Here is a 19,614-nt window from a genome sequence, read left to right as displayed (position 1 = left end):
TGATGCACATGTTGTGCCACTGTTGTTGTGGCAACAAGATGCCACTGGACATGGTGGCGATGTGAAGATCGGTGAACAAAATGGAGTATGCAGGTTGAAAAGTTGTTGGCCTGGAACTTGAACACACAAAACATATACCAGCAGCCAAAATATGCTGTCTAAAACTAGTCAGCCGGGAATTGGAAAAAATATACAAACAGCCAAAAATAATCAAAATTACCACTAACTGGGAAATAAGTACAGTTTGAGACACTTTATACCATCTATGGATCATGTAGCCCAAGAATAAAATATGACTGAAACCAATAACTAAAAAATGTAAAAATATATGTTATGTTATAAGGATAAAATAAGATAAAAAAGGGAAATGAAAGAGCAGGAATATTTACTAGCAGATCATCGAAAAGACAATAAAAATGTTTTTAAGTCCAGTTGCTCATTTAGTAAAGAAAGATGGCTCATTTCTGTAACGCGCATACATCTCGATTTCCTCAAGGATATTAAGAAAGTACTCTTTTGGGGGCATTATGAAGAATTTTTAAGTTATTCTGGAGAGAACCTTCAGAATGCTTATTTTGCATAAGGTGTTGGCCAAATAATGATTTACCACAGGCACTACCTGTAGTGTGTACTGTGAAGTGGATACGGAAACTTCGGACAGTTTGCCCGATGTGTTGTTTATCGCAGCCATCACAAAGAACTTTGTAAATACCAGACTTTGATATTCTAGCTACCAACTGCAAGTTTATGCACCTTCTGTAGAAAATTGTTGGTAGAGAAAAATATGGTGATGTCAGTACTGTTAAATAATTTATTTATATTACCCGTATCAGTAATTAAAGTAAATTTTAAATTCATTGCATTTTGAGAGTATCAATTTCCATAAGTTATTGACCAAATCATCAACTTCATTAGTATTGAAATTGTTGGCCGTAGCAATCTGTTTAAGAATAGCTATGTCTTTTTGGATTTTGTCTGACTTTAGCCAAAATTTTAATATTCTACGAATCATTGAATGAAATAACACTTTTTTATATTTGAATGGGAAAAAAAAAGTTTATGATAACATCTGTTGCAGTTGGTTTCCTGTAAATAGTAAAATAAATTTATGATTGTGATTAGAAATGGTGTAAGATCAAGAAAACTGATTCTTCTGACATTTTCATGTCCTGCAACAAATGAAAGTTTGGGACCAATGTATTTAAAAGTTAGGCTGAAGTATCTGTTTCATCTTTTTTGAAGCAACAGAGTATTGTCACGACATATTTCTTATAATTAATGATTTACTGGTAATTTCAGGATTTTCTTCAAACAGTTTAATTTCAAAATGATTAACAAAAATGTCTGCTTAAGTCCCAGGTAAAGAATTCCCCACTGCTAATGCATTTTTTTAAATAAATTTGATCATTGAAATAAATGTAATCAAAAGCAAGTGTATTTTCAAGCAGTTCAGTACATTCAATTATTTCTCCTATGCTCATGATATTGCTGTTGTTGTTGTTGCTGTCTTCAGTCCTAGGACTGATTTGATGCCGCTCTCCAAGCTACTCTATAGTGTGCGAACCTCTTCATCTCCAAATAATTACTGCAGCCTACATCATTCTGAATCTGCTTACTGTATTTCAGCTCTTGGTCTCCCCCTATGATACCCCCCACCCACTTCCTTCCAATACTATAGAGGTGATCCCTCAATGTCTCATAATGTGTCCTATCAACCGATCCCTTCTTTTGGTCAAGTTGTGCCACAAATTTGTTGTCTCCCCAGTTCTATTCAGTACCATCTCATTAGTTACATGGTCAACCCATCTAACCTTCAACATTCTCCTGTAACACCACATTTCGAAAGTTTCTATTCTCGTTTTGTTTAAACTGTTTATCGTCCATGTTTCACTTCCATACATGGCTACATTCCAGGCTAATACTTTCAGAAAAGACTTCCTAACACTTAAATCGATATTCAATGTTAGCAAATTTCTGTTCTTCAAAAATGCTTTTCTTGCCATTGCCAGTCTACATTTTATATCCTCTCTACTTCAGTCACAATCAGTTACTCTGCTGCCCAAAATTCATATACTATTTTAAGTGTCTCTTTTCCTAACCTAATTCCCTCAGTATTACCTGATTTAGTTCTACTACATTTCATTATTCTTGTTTTGCTTTTGTTGATGTTCATCTTATATCCTCCTTTCAAGACACTTTCCATTCTGTTCAACTGCTCTTCCAAGTCCTTTGCTGTCTCTGGCAGAATTGCTATGTCATCGCCAAACTGCAAGGTTTTTATTTCTTTTCCCTGACCTTTAATTCCTACTCCAATTTTTTCTTTGGTTTCCCTCACAACTTGTTTAATGTACAGATTGAATAACATCGAGGACAGGCTACAACCCTATCTCAATCCCTTCTCTACCACTGCTTCCCTTTCACACCCCTCACCTCATGTAACTGACGACTGGTTTCTGTACATGTTATAAATAGACTTTTGCTCCCCATATTTTACCTCTGCTAACTTCAGAATCTCTAAGAGAGTATTCCTGTCAACATTGTAAGAAGCGTTCTCTAAGTCTACAAATGCTATAAATGTATGTTTCCCTTTCCTTGACCTATCTTCTAAGATACGTTGCAGGGTCAGCATTGCCTCGCCTGTTCCTACATTTCTCCAGAAACCAAACTGATCTTATCTGAGGTTCGCTTCTACCAGTTTTCCACTCTTTTGTAAAGAATTCATGTTAGAATTTTGCAAACATAATTTATTAAACTGATAGTTCCATAATTTTCCCATCTGTCAGCAACTGCTTTCTTTGGAATTGGAATTATTATATTCTTCTTAATGCCTGGGGGTGTTTCGCCTGTCTCATACATCTTGCACACCAGATGGAATAATTTTGTCATGGCTGGCTCTACGAAGGCTATCACTGGTTCAGAGTATCACCTACACCCGGGGCCTTGTTTCAACTTAGACCTTTCAGAGCTCTGCCAAATTTTTTCTGGCAGTATCATGTCTCCCAGTTCATCTTCTTCTACATCCACTTCTCTTTCTATAATCTTGCCTTCTAATTTGCCTCCCTTGCATAGACCCTCTATATACTCCTTCCATTTTTCAGGGAAACCTGAACCTGTTTTTATTACCGGTTTCCCATCTGAGCTCTTGATGATTATACAGCTGTTTCTCTTTTCCGCAAAGGCCTCTTTAATTTTCCTGTTGGTGGTATCTGCCATTCCCCTAGTGAAATACGCTTCAAAATCCTTACATCTGTCCTCTAGCCATCCCTACTTAACCATTTTGCACTTCCTGTTGATCTCATTTTTTAAACATTCATATTCCCTTTCGCTTGATTCATTTGGTGCATTTTTACATTTTCTCCTTTCATCAATTAAATTCAATATCTCTTGTGTCACCCAAAGATTTCTACTAGGCCCCCTGCCTTCAATATTTCATCTCTTAAAGCTATCTTCCCTTTTTAGTCAACCGTTGTCTAACGCTCCCTCTGAGACTCTCAACAACCTCTAGGTCTTTCAACATATCTATGTCCTATCTCCTTAATAACCCATCTTGCTTCAATTTCCTAAGTTTTAGTCTACAGTTCATAACCAACAAATTATGGTCAGAGTCCACATCTGCCTCTGAAAATGTCTTATAATTATTAATCTGGTTTCTAAATCTACATCTTACCATCATATAATCAATCTTAAACCTTCTGGTGTCTCCAGTTCTCTTCCACGTATACAACGTTCATTTACGATACTTATAGCAAGTGTTAGCGATGACTAGATTATGTTCTGTGCAAAATTCTACCATGCGGCTTCTTCTTTCAATCATTCATTTCCCCCGAGTCCTACTATTTTTCCTTCACTCCCTTTTCCTGCTGTCGAGTTCCAGTCCCCCATCACAATTAAATTTTCATCTCCTTTCTTTAACAATCTGAATAATTTCTTTTATCATATATATTTCTTCACTCTCTTCATCACCTGCAGAGCTAGTCAGCATGGTCTTGGCTATGATATGCATCACTATGCAGTTCATATTAGCTTACCCACATTCCTATTTTCTTATTCATTATTAAACCCACCCCTGCATTACTCCTATTTGATTTCGTATTTATAGCCCTGTATTCACCTGATCGTAAGTCCTCTTCCTCCTACCACCAAACTTCATGAATTTCCACTATATCTGACTCCAAATCCATCCATTTCCCTTTTTAAATTTTCTAATCTACCTGCCCGATTAAGGGATGCTCATGCCCCGATCTGTAGAATACTAGTTTTGTTCTTCCTGATGACGACATCTTCCTGAGTATTCCCCACCCAGAGGTTCATATGGGGGACTATTTTACCTCCGGAATATTTTACCCAGGACAACGCCATCATCATTTAACCATACAGTAGAGCTGCATGCCCTCGGGAAAAATTGCAGCCGTAGCTTCCCCTAGCTTTCAGCCGTTCACAGTACCAACACAGTAAGGCAGTTTTGGATGATGTTTCAAAGTAAGTTTAGTCAATCATCCAGGCTTTTGCTCCTGCAACTATGAACTATGGACCTTGCCCCATGTGGCATGGCTTGTGTGCCTCAGTGACACAGATAGCCATAGTGTAGGTGCAACCACAATGGAGGGGTATCTGTTAAGAGGCCTCATTATATTATGTCTTATCAAATTATTTTTGATGATGTCCATAGCTTCTGAAATTTGTATGCTGGTGTAGAAATCTGTCATGGCTAATGAGGCAAATGTAGCAAAATCGGGAATGCCTGTGTTATACATTGTTTGGGCAAGTTCATAGTTATTCTTAATGTTAAAATTTTCTTCATAAATGCAACAGATAATAAAACGCCATTAAGATTTTTGTTCAGCTTGTAAGAACACCTTATTTGTTCACAACTGGAGGATTTGCATATTTTGTGTAACTTAATTTTTGGCCTTAACTTGGATAATTACGGATTCATAATTTTCAAAGAAATCTCTTCTCGCAAAAATAAAAAAAAATGCTATGATCTATTGGCATTTTAATTGCAGTTTTAAATTTTGATAATACATCATTATTAATTTCTATGATGTGATTTTCATAGAAAAATTATGGAAATACAATCACCTTCTTTTTCTGCTTTGGTTACAGTTGTATCTTTTGTCAATTTACTATTTAGACTTTTTACTTAGTGAAAATCATTATTTAATTTGTGTTTACTTACTTATTTTGTAATAAGTTCTTCAGTTTCACAGCTTCAGAAAGCAAACAACTTATTACAAAATAAATAAGCAAACACAAATTAAATAATGATTTTCACTTAGTAAAAAGTGTAAATAATAAACTGACAATACTTAAAGCAATTACAACCAAAGCAGATAAAGAGACTACATTAGTGATTACTAAAGACTAATACGTTTCCAAAACTTAAAAATTTTTCAATGATAATGATATCATGGAAATTAATAAACATCTAACAGCTTAAACTTAAAACTACAATTACAAAGCTAATTGATAACAGCATTTTTTAATTTTTGCCACAGGAGATTTCTTTCAAAATTAAGAGTCCATAAATACCCAAGTTGAGGTCACACTTCAAGTGACACTCACAAAATACGCGTATGCATTGAATCGGGAACCTATACATAAAACAAAAACCTAACTGACATTTTAAATCTCTTTTCATTCATGAAGAAAATTTTAATATTAAGAATAGCTATGAAGTTGCCCAAACAATTTATAACATTCCCGATGGTGCTAGATTTGCATCATCAGACATGACAAATTTCTACATCAACATACCAATTTCGTAAGCTATTGAAAGCATTAAAAATAATAGCAGATGGTTATAATTAAACTTTCCCTAACACAGAAACTAATTACTGTACGAGGACCAAACTTGGTAGCATTAATGTCAAGGACATGGGGAAGAGAAATACTGCAAAATCAATTCAATTGAAACACTTTTAATGTGCTGCTATGGTACATCATACCATTACATACCTCCACCATTACTGCTACAAAAGGGGCTCAATATGGTGGCCATCAGTTTCCAGAATAGTCTGAAAGCACAGGATTGGATTCTGCACAGCGGAACGATGCATGTCCATAGGTATGCTGGCTACCCGTCTTGAAATGCTGCGTTTCAGATCAGCACTTGTGTGAATGTTCCCCTGGAAAACCCTGTTCTTCAGGTAGCCCCACAACCAAAAATCAGAGTGAGATCAGGTGGTCATGCCGGCCAAGAATTTGGAAACAATCGGCTGATAAGTCGATCATTTCTCAATGTGTTTTGGAGAAGCAGATGAACTTCACAAGCAAAGTGCAGTGGGGCCTCATCTTGCATGAGAACTGTTGATTTCAATGCGTCTCTCTCGTGTAGGGCAGGTATGATATGTTGGTGAAGAATATCGCAGTAACGCTGGCCAGTCACACTGCACGTCTTTGGTCCTTGAGCATGAACCTGTTCAAAAAAGGATGGGCCAATGATGAATGTAGCCGTGAAGCCACACCATATGGTGACACATTCATCACACCGAGGAACTTCATGCACAGTGACTGGGGGTGAAGATCCCGACACTCGGCAATTCTGTGTGTTCACCTCTCCCATCAGAGAAAAATGAACTTCACCTGTTCATAGGATGGTCCACTGCCAGCTCTCATCAACTCCAATCCTTGCGAGAAAGTGGAGAGCGAAATCAACATCTTATCATGCATCCTGTGGTGCAAGCTGCTGTACAAAATAGATTTTGTACAGATACCACTTGAGAAAGTTCCGAAGCACATTTATGTACAGTGGATCATGGGCTGTTCAACTGTCGTGACACAGCATGCTCACTGCCTGATGATCGGGAATTGTGGGCAGCGCTGCCTGCCATAGCAACAGCAATTTCATCAGGAACCTGTGGTGCAACGGTTCGTCAGCCTCTTCCCAGAGCAATGCCCAGTTCTCCAGTTGATTTGAACTACTACTTCATGCTCTGTACAGCAGGTGAGAAAGAGGACCCTCCTGTAATCCTTTCAGCTGTCAATAGTCTCGAAGTACATCTGCAGCATTACTGTTGTTTTGATAATAGAGCTTCACCAAAAATGCCCTACTCCTTTTCTCCAAGCTCATGGTGCCATGTCAACAATTGCACTGTGACTTGTCACATGTGTAAGGCTATGAATCATGATGAATGGTCATGGCACCTGGTAGGCGTAGTTGGAAATGGACAGTGGCACTGTGACACGTGGAAATCATGCACCCCATACGCTGGTCATTAATGCTACCAAGTTTGGTATTCATACAGCAATTAGTTTCCATGTTATAACGCATTAAACAGCAAAATTTTAATTATATTAGTTCCTTTCAGTGATAAAATTAGCACTGCATTAGCAGTTGGAATTAAACTTTTTGAAGAAACTCCTGAAATTACCAATAAAATCATTAATTATAGGAAATATGGTGTGACAATAATAGGAAATATGGTGTCACTGTTGCTTCAAACTGGCTGAAACAGATACTTCATCCAAACTTTTCAACACATTGATCCTAAACTTTCATTTGCTGTATGACATAAAAATGTAAGAGGAATCAGTTTTCTTGATCTTACCATTTCTAATCACAATGATAAACTTTTTGCTACTTACAGAAAACAAACTGCAACAAATGTTATCATAAATACAAAAAAGTGTTGTGTGATTCAATGATACCTAGAATATTAAAATTTCTGCTCAAGTCGGACAAAATTCAGAAAGAACTAGCTATTCTTAAACAGATTGCTAGGGCCAACAATTTCATTACTAATGAAGTTGATGATTTGGTCAATAAATTACAGAAATTGACAGTCTCTTAATGGAACAAATTTAAAATTTAGCAAAATTACTATGCGTAATATAAATAATTTTTTTTTAACAATACTGACACCACCGTAACTTACTTTACTAACACCTTTCTACAGAAGGTGCGTAAACTTACAATTGGTAGTTACAATAACAAATACTCAGATTCTGGTTTTTACACAGTTCTTTGTGATGACTGTGGTAAACAACACATCGGGCAAGTGGTCCGAAGTTTCCTTATCCACTTTACAGAACACATTACAGGCAGTGCCTGTGGTAAATCATTATTTAGCCAACACCTTATGCAAAATAATCATTCTGAAAGTTCTATCCAGAATAATTTAAAAATTCTGCATAATGCACCCAAAGGGTACTTGATAATAATACTCTTGAGGATATTGAGATTTATGCACATTACAGAAATGAGCCATCTTCCCTAACTAAATGAGCAACTGGACTTATGAGAAAAACATTTTTATGATATTTTTCATGACTTGTTATTAAATATTTCTGCTCTTTCTTTCCCTTTTTATCTTAGTCTCTCTTTATGGCATAACTTGTATTTTTACATTTTTCACTTATTGGTTTCAATATCATTTTATTTCTTGGGCTACATGGTCCATAGATGGTATATAGAGTCTCAAACTGTACTTATTTGCCAATTACTGGTAATTTTGATTATTTTTGGCTGTTTGTATATTTTTTCCAATTCCCAGCTGACCAGTTTTAGACAGCATATTTTGGCTGCTGGTATATGTTTTCTATGTTCCATGCCAACAACTTTTTAACCTGCATACTTCAGTTTGTTCACCTATCTTCAAACCTCCACCGTGTCCAGTGGCATAATCTTAATGCACAACATGTGCATCATCACAGATACATTCATCTGTTTGTGGCTGCTCATCGACTGTATACATCTCCACAGCAACTAATGGCATCTGCTTTTCAACGCACTAGTCATTCACCAAAACTTCGTTTGTGTAGCACTGTATACAGTCTGCATTACACCTTCGGTTTGTCGTCAGCTTACCGAGGGTGTACCACATCGGTACTCTTTGTGCCATCTCCATGACAATCCATGGTTTCACTTTTAATCATCTTTGCTGCAGTCGTATTCCTACAATTAGTTTTATTCTGTTACTTACTGCCCATAGAGGACAGCTAATAATCCCATAACTGACTATGACTGGTTTCTGTATTCACTTTTTATCATTGTTCCACTGATTACCTACTGCCCATAGCAGTTATTGTTGATATAATTTGGTGTATTATTTCTATTTTTTAACACTCAAATCTATTTTTCTAATATTTTTGACATTTTTACCTCACATATCGCCTCAATGGGTCTTACCATTGTCACGCAGCAGGCTGTCTGAGAGGCTTCTCCTATTTAAGCCATAGTGTATTGACACTTCAGCATTCAACGTTTATGTCTTTGCACAAATGATTTGCACTCTACTGCTGTCTCCTCCCACTCACCATCTCAGGGTATACACCTGTTCATCAATTCTCTTTTCCTTTATCGGTGTTTTTGACTTCATTGTTTCTGTGTCCTTCTAAATTGCAGCATTATCTGTATTTCATAGATCTGTCTTAAAGATGATCATAATCAACTGAAACCGGCACAATTTTAATAAATACTTTATGCATTGCAGACTGTTTTAAATTTTTAAAAGTATGTGCCTATATTTTCCAACTTTCACTGAAAATCACAGAAATATTGCAAGGTACGTTAGTGGGAACTATTTATCCCACTGAACTGTGTGTGAGGTGCTAGGTGTGAGGCTGTGGAAACAGCATTGTGTTTATTTTACGTTTCTCGTTTTTAGAATGTGTGCACACTAAATGACATTCTGGTAATTTTGCACTCTGAAATCAGACGATGTAGAAGACTCAGACTGCCATACTGACTCGATTCTCATGAAGACATTAACTCACCAAATAGTTAACAGGTTTCCAATGAAATTAATGATAACATTATTGTACCAAGTGATGTTATGGGTTTTGATTTGAAAACAGAAGCTAGTGAAATTGGAAATGTGTCTCCTTGTCATAATGTATCCAACTCAGCCCTGGAAGGAGATGCTTCCGCATTTTCACCCAGTGCTAACAATGGAGTGAGAATACTTCTCATTTTGAAAATCTTCCAATGACATTAGGAGGAGGCACAGAAAATCAAGCTAGCTTCTGAGAATATGATATTGAAATCATATATTTCCGGCCTTTATTTACAGAGATATTTTGTTACACTTTTGCAATCAAATGAACTGATCTGGATAACAGAAAAGGTGTGTAGGTAAGTCAGGGAAGAAATCATGTAACTTCCAACAGGTAATACATTACTGTTCCTGAGCTAAAAGCTTTTATGGGAATTATTACTTTTGATGGATATACATCAGAGCCCACACTCCTGAAATTACTGGAGTAACAATCCTATTGCTGGTGTTTCTGTAATCTCATCAATGATGACAAAGCATGGGGGGGGTTTGAGCATTTGCACTGCAATGAAAACAGCATGTCTGTCAAAAATGGACAACTGGGGTATTACAAGCTGCACACAGTCCGATCTGTCATCACCGCTCTATCAAAGAAATTGTGCCAACTGTGGCAACCACCTCTTGCTTTGGCACTTTACAAATGTAGGGTGGCCTTCAAAGGACATTCAACACAAATAATATATGTCAATAAAAGCAATCATGCATGGCTATAAAGTGGTGATGCAAAGGCTGGGTACATTATAAACTTTGACATCTACACTGGAAAAAGAAGAGAAAGATGATAGGTCCGAATTTTTGTTGGATGAAGAAGTTGCTTATACTAACCAAATGTAATGGTTGGAAGCATAAGTCTGGTGGTATTTGATAATTATGCTGCAGATGCTGAGCAAGCATTTAAGGAGACCAAACAGCTATTCACCCCCCCCCCCCCCCCCACAAGGACACAAGCAGTGTATCCAATTTGTCTGTGTATAGAATAAATTCTGTGTGGAAGTGTGAAAAAGTGTTTTAAATGTTCGCTTAGCATGTATTTGAGGCAGAACATGGGAACCAGCTCAGTATTCACCTAGTGGAATGTGGGAGACCACCTACAAACCACATCTATACTGGCTGGCACACTGACCCCTCACTGTTAATCTGCTAGGTTAATTTGATCCGGAGTTGGCACACCTTCCTGTTCTGCAAGTGGTCACATTAACACACGCATCTACTTCGGTGGGTTTTGGTAATTATTTTACAATTTATGAACAATTATTTTATAATATATCGAATAATGGAAGAGTTACAGTCTCACAGACTTTATGATGTTGGAACTGTTCATTCAAACAGGAAGGATTTGCCAGATATGCTGGAGGAAAAAAAAAAAAAAAAAATCACAACTTAGCAGAAGAGAATTTGAATTTGCTGTCAGGTCCTGCACTGCAGCAGCAGTCAAATGACAGGATGGTAAACCTGCGAGAGTATACTATCAAATTATCACAAACCAAAAACATAACAATCGTTTTGAGAACAAATAAAAATGGTAGCAGAAGTGAAGTATTCTAACCTCTGGCTGTGTCAGAGTACAATAAAATAATGGGAGGAGTTGATAGATATGATCATCTGCAAGAATGGTATGCTGTAGGTCATCATTAATTGAAATGGTGGCACAGACACTTTGTTCCTACATTACATGGAAACTTCAAAGGACACAGATGGACAAGCTACCTTTAAGGTTGCACTTGGCAAGGCAGCTCATCTTTGGCTTAGTCAGAAGCGAAGAGTGCATTTCTGAATGCTGACAAGAGGAATGCATGGAGTTCCATATGCAGAAAGTAAGGACTCATTTGCCCAAAAAAGTTGCAACGAACAGAATATGCCACCAATATAGCACAAATAATGAAGAAAAGACAACAAACATAACATGTAGTAGCTGTCAAGTACATTGTGTGCAATACTACGCCTCTCTAAGTTCCATGGTAGATCACCTCAGTGGGCTCAAAGGAAAACAGAAATTAACACAAAAAATGTAATATTAAAGACATTTTCTGTACTTAGAAATAAATATTTTCTTTTAAGTTGAGGTACTTGAGCATTTAGTGAGAACAATAATCTACACTTTTTTTTCCCTCCAAAAGACTAATCTCTCACTTTCAAGATTTAAAAAGTGATTTTATGAGTGATTTCTTAGCTCAATAAAGTGCTCATAAAAAGTCCACAAGTTTTGCAAATAATTTGGTCATGATAGGATTAAACTAGCTACCAAATTATCACTGCTTAATGAAATAAGTGTCAATAAATATTGTATAATTGTTTACAAAGGTTCTGTGACACACGACATGTCTTCTCAAACTGACTGTGAAATACAAGTAGTTAATAAATATCATGATTTTGTCATAATGGCGACTAGTCACTTTAAAAACTACACTCCTGGAAATGGAAAAAAGAACACATTGACACCGGTGTGTCAGACCCACCATACTTGCTCCGGACACTGCGAGAGGGCTGTACAAGCAATGATCACACGCACGGCACAGCGGACACACCAGGAAACGCGGTGTTGGCCGTCGAATGGCGCTAGCTGCGCAGCATTTGTGCACCGCCGCCGTCAGTGTCAGCCAGTTTGCCGTGGCATACGGAGCTCCATCGCAGTCTTTAACACTGGTAGCATGCCGCGACAGCGTGGACGTGAACCGTATGTGCAGTTGACGGACTTTGAGCGAGGGCGTATAGTGGGCATGCGGGAGGCCGGGTGGACGTACCGCCGAATTGCTCAACACGTGGGGCGTGAGGTCTCCACAGTACATCGATGTTGTCGCCAGTGGTCGGCGGAAGATGCACGTGCCCGTCGACCTGGGACCGGACCGCAGCGACGCACGGATGCACGCCAAGACCGTAGGATCCTACGCAGTGCCGTAGGGGACCGCACCGCCACTTCCCAGCAAATTAGGGACACTGTTGCTCCTGGGGTATCGGCGAGGACCATTCGCAACCGTCTCCATGAAGCTGGGCTACGGTCCCGCACACCGTTAGGCCGTCTTCCGCTCACGCCCCAACATCGTGCAGCCCGCCTCCAGTGGTGTCGCGACAGGCGTGTCGTCTTCAGCAATGCGAGTCGCTTCTGCCTTGGTGCCAATGATGGTTGTATGCGTGTTTGGCGCCGTGCAGGTGAGCGCCACAATCAGGACTGCATACGACCGAGGCACACAGGGCCAACACCCAGCATCATGGTGTGGGGAGCGATCTCCTACACTGGCCGTACACCACTGGTGATCGTCGAGGGGACACTGAATAGTGCACGGTACATCCAAACCGTCATCGAACCCATCGTTCTACCATTCCTAGACCGGCAAGGGAACTTGCTGTTCCAACAGGACAATGCACGTCCGCATGTATCCCGTGCCACCCAATGTGCTCTAGAAGGTGTAAGTCAACTACCCTGGCCAGCAAGATCTCTGGATCTGTCCCCCATTGAGCATGTTTGGGACTGGATGAAGCGTCGTCTCACGCGGTCTGCACGTCCAGCACGAACGCTGGTCCAACTGAGGCGCCAGGTGGAAATGGCATGGCAAGCCGTTCCACAGGACTACATCCAGCATCTCTACGATCGTCTCCATGGGAGAATAGCAGCCTGCATTGCTGCGAAAGGTGGATATACACTGTACTAGTGCCGACATTGTGCATGCTCTGTTGCCTGTGTCTATGTGCCTGTGGTTCTGTCAGTGTGATCATGTGATGTATCTGACCCCAGGAATGTGTCAATAAAGTTTCCCCTTCCTGGGACAATGAATTCACGGTGTTCTTATTTCAATTTCCAGGAGTGTAAATGAATTAGTGCAGAAATTTTTTATTACGTGCTGAAATGAACAGTATGTTTTACAAAGTTACTTCCATTTCTACATGGATTGTTAGATACTGTTATATCTTCCTGTTTTTAAATTTTGCAATAAAGAAGAATGATATTTTATTATCGATTATGCAAGGTGTCCAAGGAGGATTAATATTCAGGGATAAGAGGGGAATGATCATTTGAAGCAAAAAAGTCTAATAGACATGGGCTCTAAAATGTATACCTTAAGAGATATGAGCACTACTATGTCTTTGAGACTGTGAAACAAATCCATTCTACTGCATGCTCTTTGCTTTCCATATTTTGAGAGATGGTAGCATGGACCAAAACAAGGAAAAAATGTCCAATAAACATGGGCTCTAATGTGCATACCTTAAGAGCTATGAGCACATATATATCTTCCCTACTATGAAACACCTCTTCTACTGAAAAGTGTGCTTTAGAGTCTACGTTTACTCGACTTTTTTGCTTTGAATGAGCTTTCCTGTCATATCCCTGAATATTGACCATTCCTCCTGGGACACCCTGTATAAGTTCTCTAATAGTAGAAGCCATGAATGGAAGAAGTCGCGCTGTAGTTACAAAGTTTCATGTTACTGATGACATGAGAAGTCATTTGCAGGTAATGCACAGCTCACATCTAGTTATCATAGTGCATAAAATAATCTACATATCATTGTATATGCCCTGGCAATCATAAAATATAGAATTTTGTGGTTTTGTCACTTATTCTTACTTACAGTTCCAGAGGATTATCAAAATCATAACTTTGATGGCTATGAAACAAAGAGGCAAGGTTACTGTTAAAGATGTCATTGATGAAGAGATAATTAGGATTGAAGTACAAGCTCACATTGTACAAGAGAGTGGAACAAAATTAGTCACATAGTTTTCAGAAAGCACATCCTCACACTCATCTTGAGTAATTCAAACACCTATGGAACAAGTTAACTCATCACAACATACAGGCAGTGTTCACAGAAGTTACATTATCACTATTATGGAACTTGAATTGTGGTGGTAATCGCCTTCATTGGTGTATATATATAAATAATAAAACCATCACTAAATCATGGTTTCTGTAGTTAGTTATATGTTCTGTAGGTCATTTGAATGATTCTTTTATGCAAATGATGTGGAACGAGTCAGTTTGTGGGATATGTATACGTGATTAGTATTAACATGAATGATCATATTTATCATTTTATTCCTACTCATGCTTGAAAACAAGCTGCATTTTTAAAAGTAGAAATTTGCCAGTGGAATAGGACGAGTTGCCCAGGATACATAATTTTCCTTTTTGAGACACTGACAACTTTAATAATAAAGGATATTTTTCCCTCTAGTACTGTGTGTATGTTCCTATTCCTCTCAAACCATAAGGGATTATTTACGACGAATCTCATTAGCGGAAATATGTACTCTGATGGCATAGTTAAAATGCCTAGCTCCTTCAACAGGTACCTACACGACATTCATGGGTGAACATGACATACTATTCTTACTGCTCGCTTTTGCGCAAGCAATACTTTCTTTCTAAGTGATAAGTTACAAGAAACAAGATGAGTCACAAGAAAAGTATTCTGTATGACATTATCAAGTGGAAATATGCAAAATATGTCATGAGGTTGATATGTCTTGTTTCCAAGATTAGCAAAAGCAGCTGAACTTAATTGTTTGAGAAGCTCAGTGATACACTTATTCCAGTTCATATTTTTATCAATGTGTATACCCAAAAATTTGGAGCATTCTACTCTACTTACTGACACACACTCATGTGCTACATCAGTTGTTGGTATGAGTATTTGTTGTACAGAACTGACAGATGTAGGGCGTCTTTGTTTTCTTTTCTTTCTTCTTTTTCCTCCCCCCTCCCCTCCTTTCAAAATTCTGATAGAGTCCATTATCAAAAAACCACTTAATAATTATTTGGAAAGTATATTTTACAACTCTTCTGTTTCTTTCTCTCTAAATGGATTTACTGTAACACAAGTATCGTCTGCAAAACATACGAATTTTTCTTGTAAGTGGAAGGTTAGTCACATATACAAAGAATAGGGGTGGATCCAAAATTTTACCCCAGCCACCAACATTTTCTACCTTTCCAACACTGTCTGAATTATGCAGAAAACCTCTTGCATTCTGTTTGTCAAATATGATTCAAATCAACTGTGTGTGAAGCTTTCAGTTCCATGAAACTAGAGTTTTTCTAAGAGAGTATCATGACATTTGAAAGACTTGGAGGGATCAGAAAAAAACCAACTGGCAATATATTATTAGACTTATGAAACGGTAATGTAGACAAATTTATTTGTGCAAGATAATTTTGTCAGGTGTCATGACAATTTCAAAACTTTTGATGGAATTTAATACCAAGGCACAACAAAGTTATATGGAAGAATTGTGTAATTTTCATTACAAAAACGGTTTTGCAATTATTTAGGTTCTTACATTAACTTAAAAGCAGAGAAACACAATATATTTCACAAAACAAAAATCAAACAAACAAAAAACTCACTGTGAATAGGGTACAACTTAACACAAGTTTTGGGGGTGTTTATGTAAAATCAACCATGTTCCCAAACAAACAGATATATATATGAATTTAGTCTCACCACGTGGCAAAACCATAAATCAGGTAGCCATTGTAGACATTAATAGCTGTTAAGAGTCCAAAGTCCTAAACATACACCATTTCCTGGTCATTTGCAAGCTGGATATTGAATTGAAAACCAAGTACAGGAGAAACAGCAATAGACTATCTGATATTAAAAGAAAGAAACTGAACCACAATAAAGTAAGGCTTGGTTACAAATTGTAAATTAGGAATCAGTTTGATAACTTAGAAGAAAGAAATCAACTAGAGGGTGAAGATGCTGAATAAGGTATTTGATGACGAAGACAGTGAAGGCAACTATTGAACAAAATAGAAGAGAAATTAATTAAAAGCAAGTCAACTTGTTTAAATATCTGGGTGTAATGTTGTAAAGCGATATGAGATGGAAGGTGCATGAGAGAACTGTGGTACGGAAAGTGAATGGTCAACTGCAGTTTATTGGGAAAATTTTTAGGAAAGACTGGTTCACCTGTAAAGGAGACTGCATATAGGACACTGGTGTGACCTATTCTTGAATACAGCTCTAGTGTTTGGGACCCGTACCAGGTCAGATTGAAGGAGACATCGAAGGAATTCAGAGGCGGCCTGCTAGATTGGTTACCAGTAGGTTTGAACACACAAGTGTTATGGAGATGCTTCGGGAACTCAAATGGGAATCTCTGGAGGGCAGGCAACACTCTTCTGCCAAATAATTTTACTGCTGCAACATACACTTTGCGTAAGGACCACCAAGATAAGATACGAAAAATTAAGGCTCACATGGAGGCATGTAGACAGTAGTTGTTCTGTTGCTCTGTGAACGGAACAGGAAATTAAATCAAAAGTAGTGGGACAGGGTACCCTCCACAATGCACTGTACAGTGGCTTGCAGAGTATCTACATAGATGTAGATGTCATCACACAATTGATTCAGAAGGAGGAGAGTTGAATGACTAGCCAATCCAACCATTGACAGGAGGAAAGAACTTTTCTGGGAGGCCAGAGGGGGAAACGAAGATTAATACAATCAGAAAAAAGTAAGTCGGTGACAAATTGAGGCAGCTCTTCTAAGCAACTAAAAACTCAAGAAGAAGAACTGAAATGAGAGCCACTTTTATTCTAGATAGGAATAGTTGCTTAGTGGCCAATAAAGACAAAATTTTAAAGACAACACTTCACCACTTAAATTAAGCTCCACTAAGATCAATATAATGTACTGAGAAAATGGAAGGTGAGATGGGAGATGAGACACCAGCAGCCAATACAGAAAAACTGAAGAAGAGAATCACGAGGTTAAAGAACAACATGACATCTGGAGAACATGAAATTGTGGCAGAAATGCTGAAAGAAAAGAAATTTGTGATCCATAGTGAAATACTGCATCTCATTCATAAGATATGAAACACAGGAGGAAATGTCTGAATAATAGAAATAACTCTGAAATACACATTCTCCAAAAAAGGCCAAAAGACAAACTGCTACAACTACCAACGCATTCCCTCTGTAACATAGTATACAAAATATTGTCTACGTATACAACTAAGGGCAATGTATTCACTCTAAGACACCTATGGGAAAAGTACTATGAGCATAACATGAACTTTTCACCCTATACATCGACTTTAAAAAGGAACAAAACAGAATTCACATAGAGAGACTAAATAATACGGCAAGAACGTTTAATGACACAAAAATCTGGTCAATCTAACAAGAATGTGCATACAATGGTTTGCAGTGTGATGGAAATGTGTCAGACACTTTAGATGAAATACAGCTCAGAGAGGGTGACACAAATCTTCTTCTTCTTCTTCTTCTTCTTTTCCCCAATCTAAAGCTGCAGGGGGCCATAAGGAATGCAGTGGTTCAGAATTGAACGTGCCCCGTACGTGGTGGATGTATGTAAATTATAATGTAGGAATAATGTCAAGACAAAGATGAGCTGAAAAATGTGACAGAAGAAATCATACAGCATGCTGCAAAATGTGTAACTGGGCCACCTGGTAGTTAGAATACAGTGCCTGTGTCTGCCCATGAGTGAGCTGATGTGCACCCTTATCCAACGGGGCACTGTCGAACACCCTTCCCCAGGATTTCTAAGTCCTGGCACATACAACAAAGATAAAGATAGATAAGACATCATCGTCAACCCATTGTGACATACAGCTCATATGTAGAAAGATAAGTATGTAGAACAACACTTGCTTTCTTCAATACAAGGGTTATGACAAGGATATTCAGACCAGTTAAAGATGAAGATGAGTGGAGACAAGAGAAAAATAAAGTAGTCTATGATATGATGGATAGGCATTAGATTACATACACTGTTAAAAAGCAAGCAGACCTATTGAACTTGTCAAATAGCATTGTCACAACAATTCATGAGAAGTAAACAGCATATTATTAGACTACTCACCATCCCTTTCTCGATCCCGGTCAAGATCACGTTCACGGTCTCGATCCCGATCACGTTCCCTGTCTCGACTGCGTTCACGATCTGGTTCACGCTCCTTTTCTCTATCGCGGTCCCGACCACGATTACGGTCCCTCTCACGATCCTTAGGCCGTTCTCTTTCAGCAGATGTTCTTTCTTGTGTTGCTTTACCCTCTCTTATGTTGAAACCATGCCTGGCAGAGGAAGTATGATCTAGTCAGTCATTGTTTACATGAAAATTAAAAATCATTCACATCAAAAACATTGCAATTTACAGTATTTTAATGTTACACAGAAGTACATCAAGGAAAAGTTTTGCAGTATGACTCGAGATGAACAAGGCAGAAGCAACTTTTTGTTTCTGTTTGGGTCATCCATAAATGCACTGCAGCCAGAAGCTTTACCTTCTCCAGGCAGTTTTGGCACAGCTATTATTGGTTAAGATCAAGTAACGTTACAGAAGAAGAAAGAAGATAAATTAGTAGTTTCACAATTTGCAACAGACTGACAGCTGTTCAATGCTTAGGGGAAATATTTCCTGTGTTTGCAGAAAACTGTCTTCATTGTTCCACCATATTCCAATGGTTCAATGACAACCACCTTCACTGGCTCTTGAAGGGAAACTAATGAAGATAAAATGTTATATCAAAGAGATGTAGTGCTAACAACAACAACAACAATTATTATCATATATTATTTATATTATCATTATTATTATTATAACAATAATTAAAGTTGTTAGAAAGTGGTGTGCAGGACAATGCCTGCCTTGAGTTGCAGACGTCTCAACACCATCCAACTAACACCGAGAGCCAAGAGTTGGATCTTTATTCACAATGGTGTTCCAACACATTGGTTAAAATTCATATTGACTCAGTATGCTGCAAGATTCTGTGGTCCCTTCCTTGATCTTCCCCTGTGTGACTGCTTGCATTTTCAGAAGCAAAAATTTTGTATGAAGGAGGGTTGCTTACCAGTGTGA

The 19,614-nt window shown here is 38.1% G+C and overlaps 1 protein-coding gene across 1 annotated transcript in view; it reads right to left on the bottom strand.

Moving 5' to 3' along the window:
• Positions 1 to 19,614, bottom strand: part of LOC126248207 (uncharacterized) — a 194,044-nt gene that overhangs the window by 15,647 nt on the left and 158,783 nt on the right. The window contains exon 18 of the mRNA XM_049949019.1: positions 18,615 to 18,826. Coding sequence (XP_049804976.1) covers positions 18,615 to 18,826 — 212 coding nt within the window. The remainder of the gene's footprint in view (positions 1 to 18,614; positions 18,827 to 19,614) is intronic.

The sequence above is a fragment of the Schistocerca nitens genome, chromosome 3 (assembly GCF_023898315.1).
Source record: "Schistocerca nitens isolate TAMUIC-IGC-003100 chromosome 3, iqSchNite1.1, whole genome shotgun sequence".
Lineage (NCBI taxonomy): Eukaryota > Metazoa > Arthropoda > Insecta > Orthoptera > Acrididae > Schistocerca > Schistocerca nitens.
This window is presented reverse-complemented; position numbering and strand designations above follow the sequence as displayed.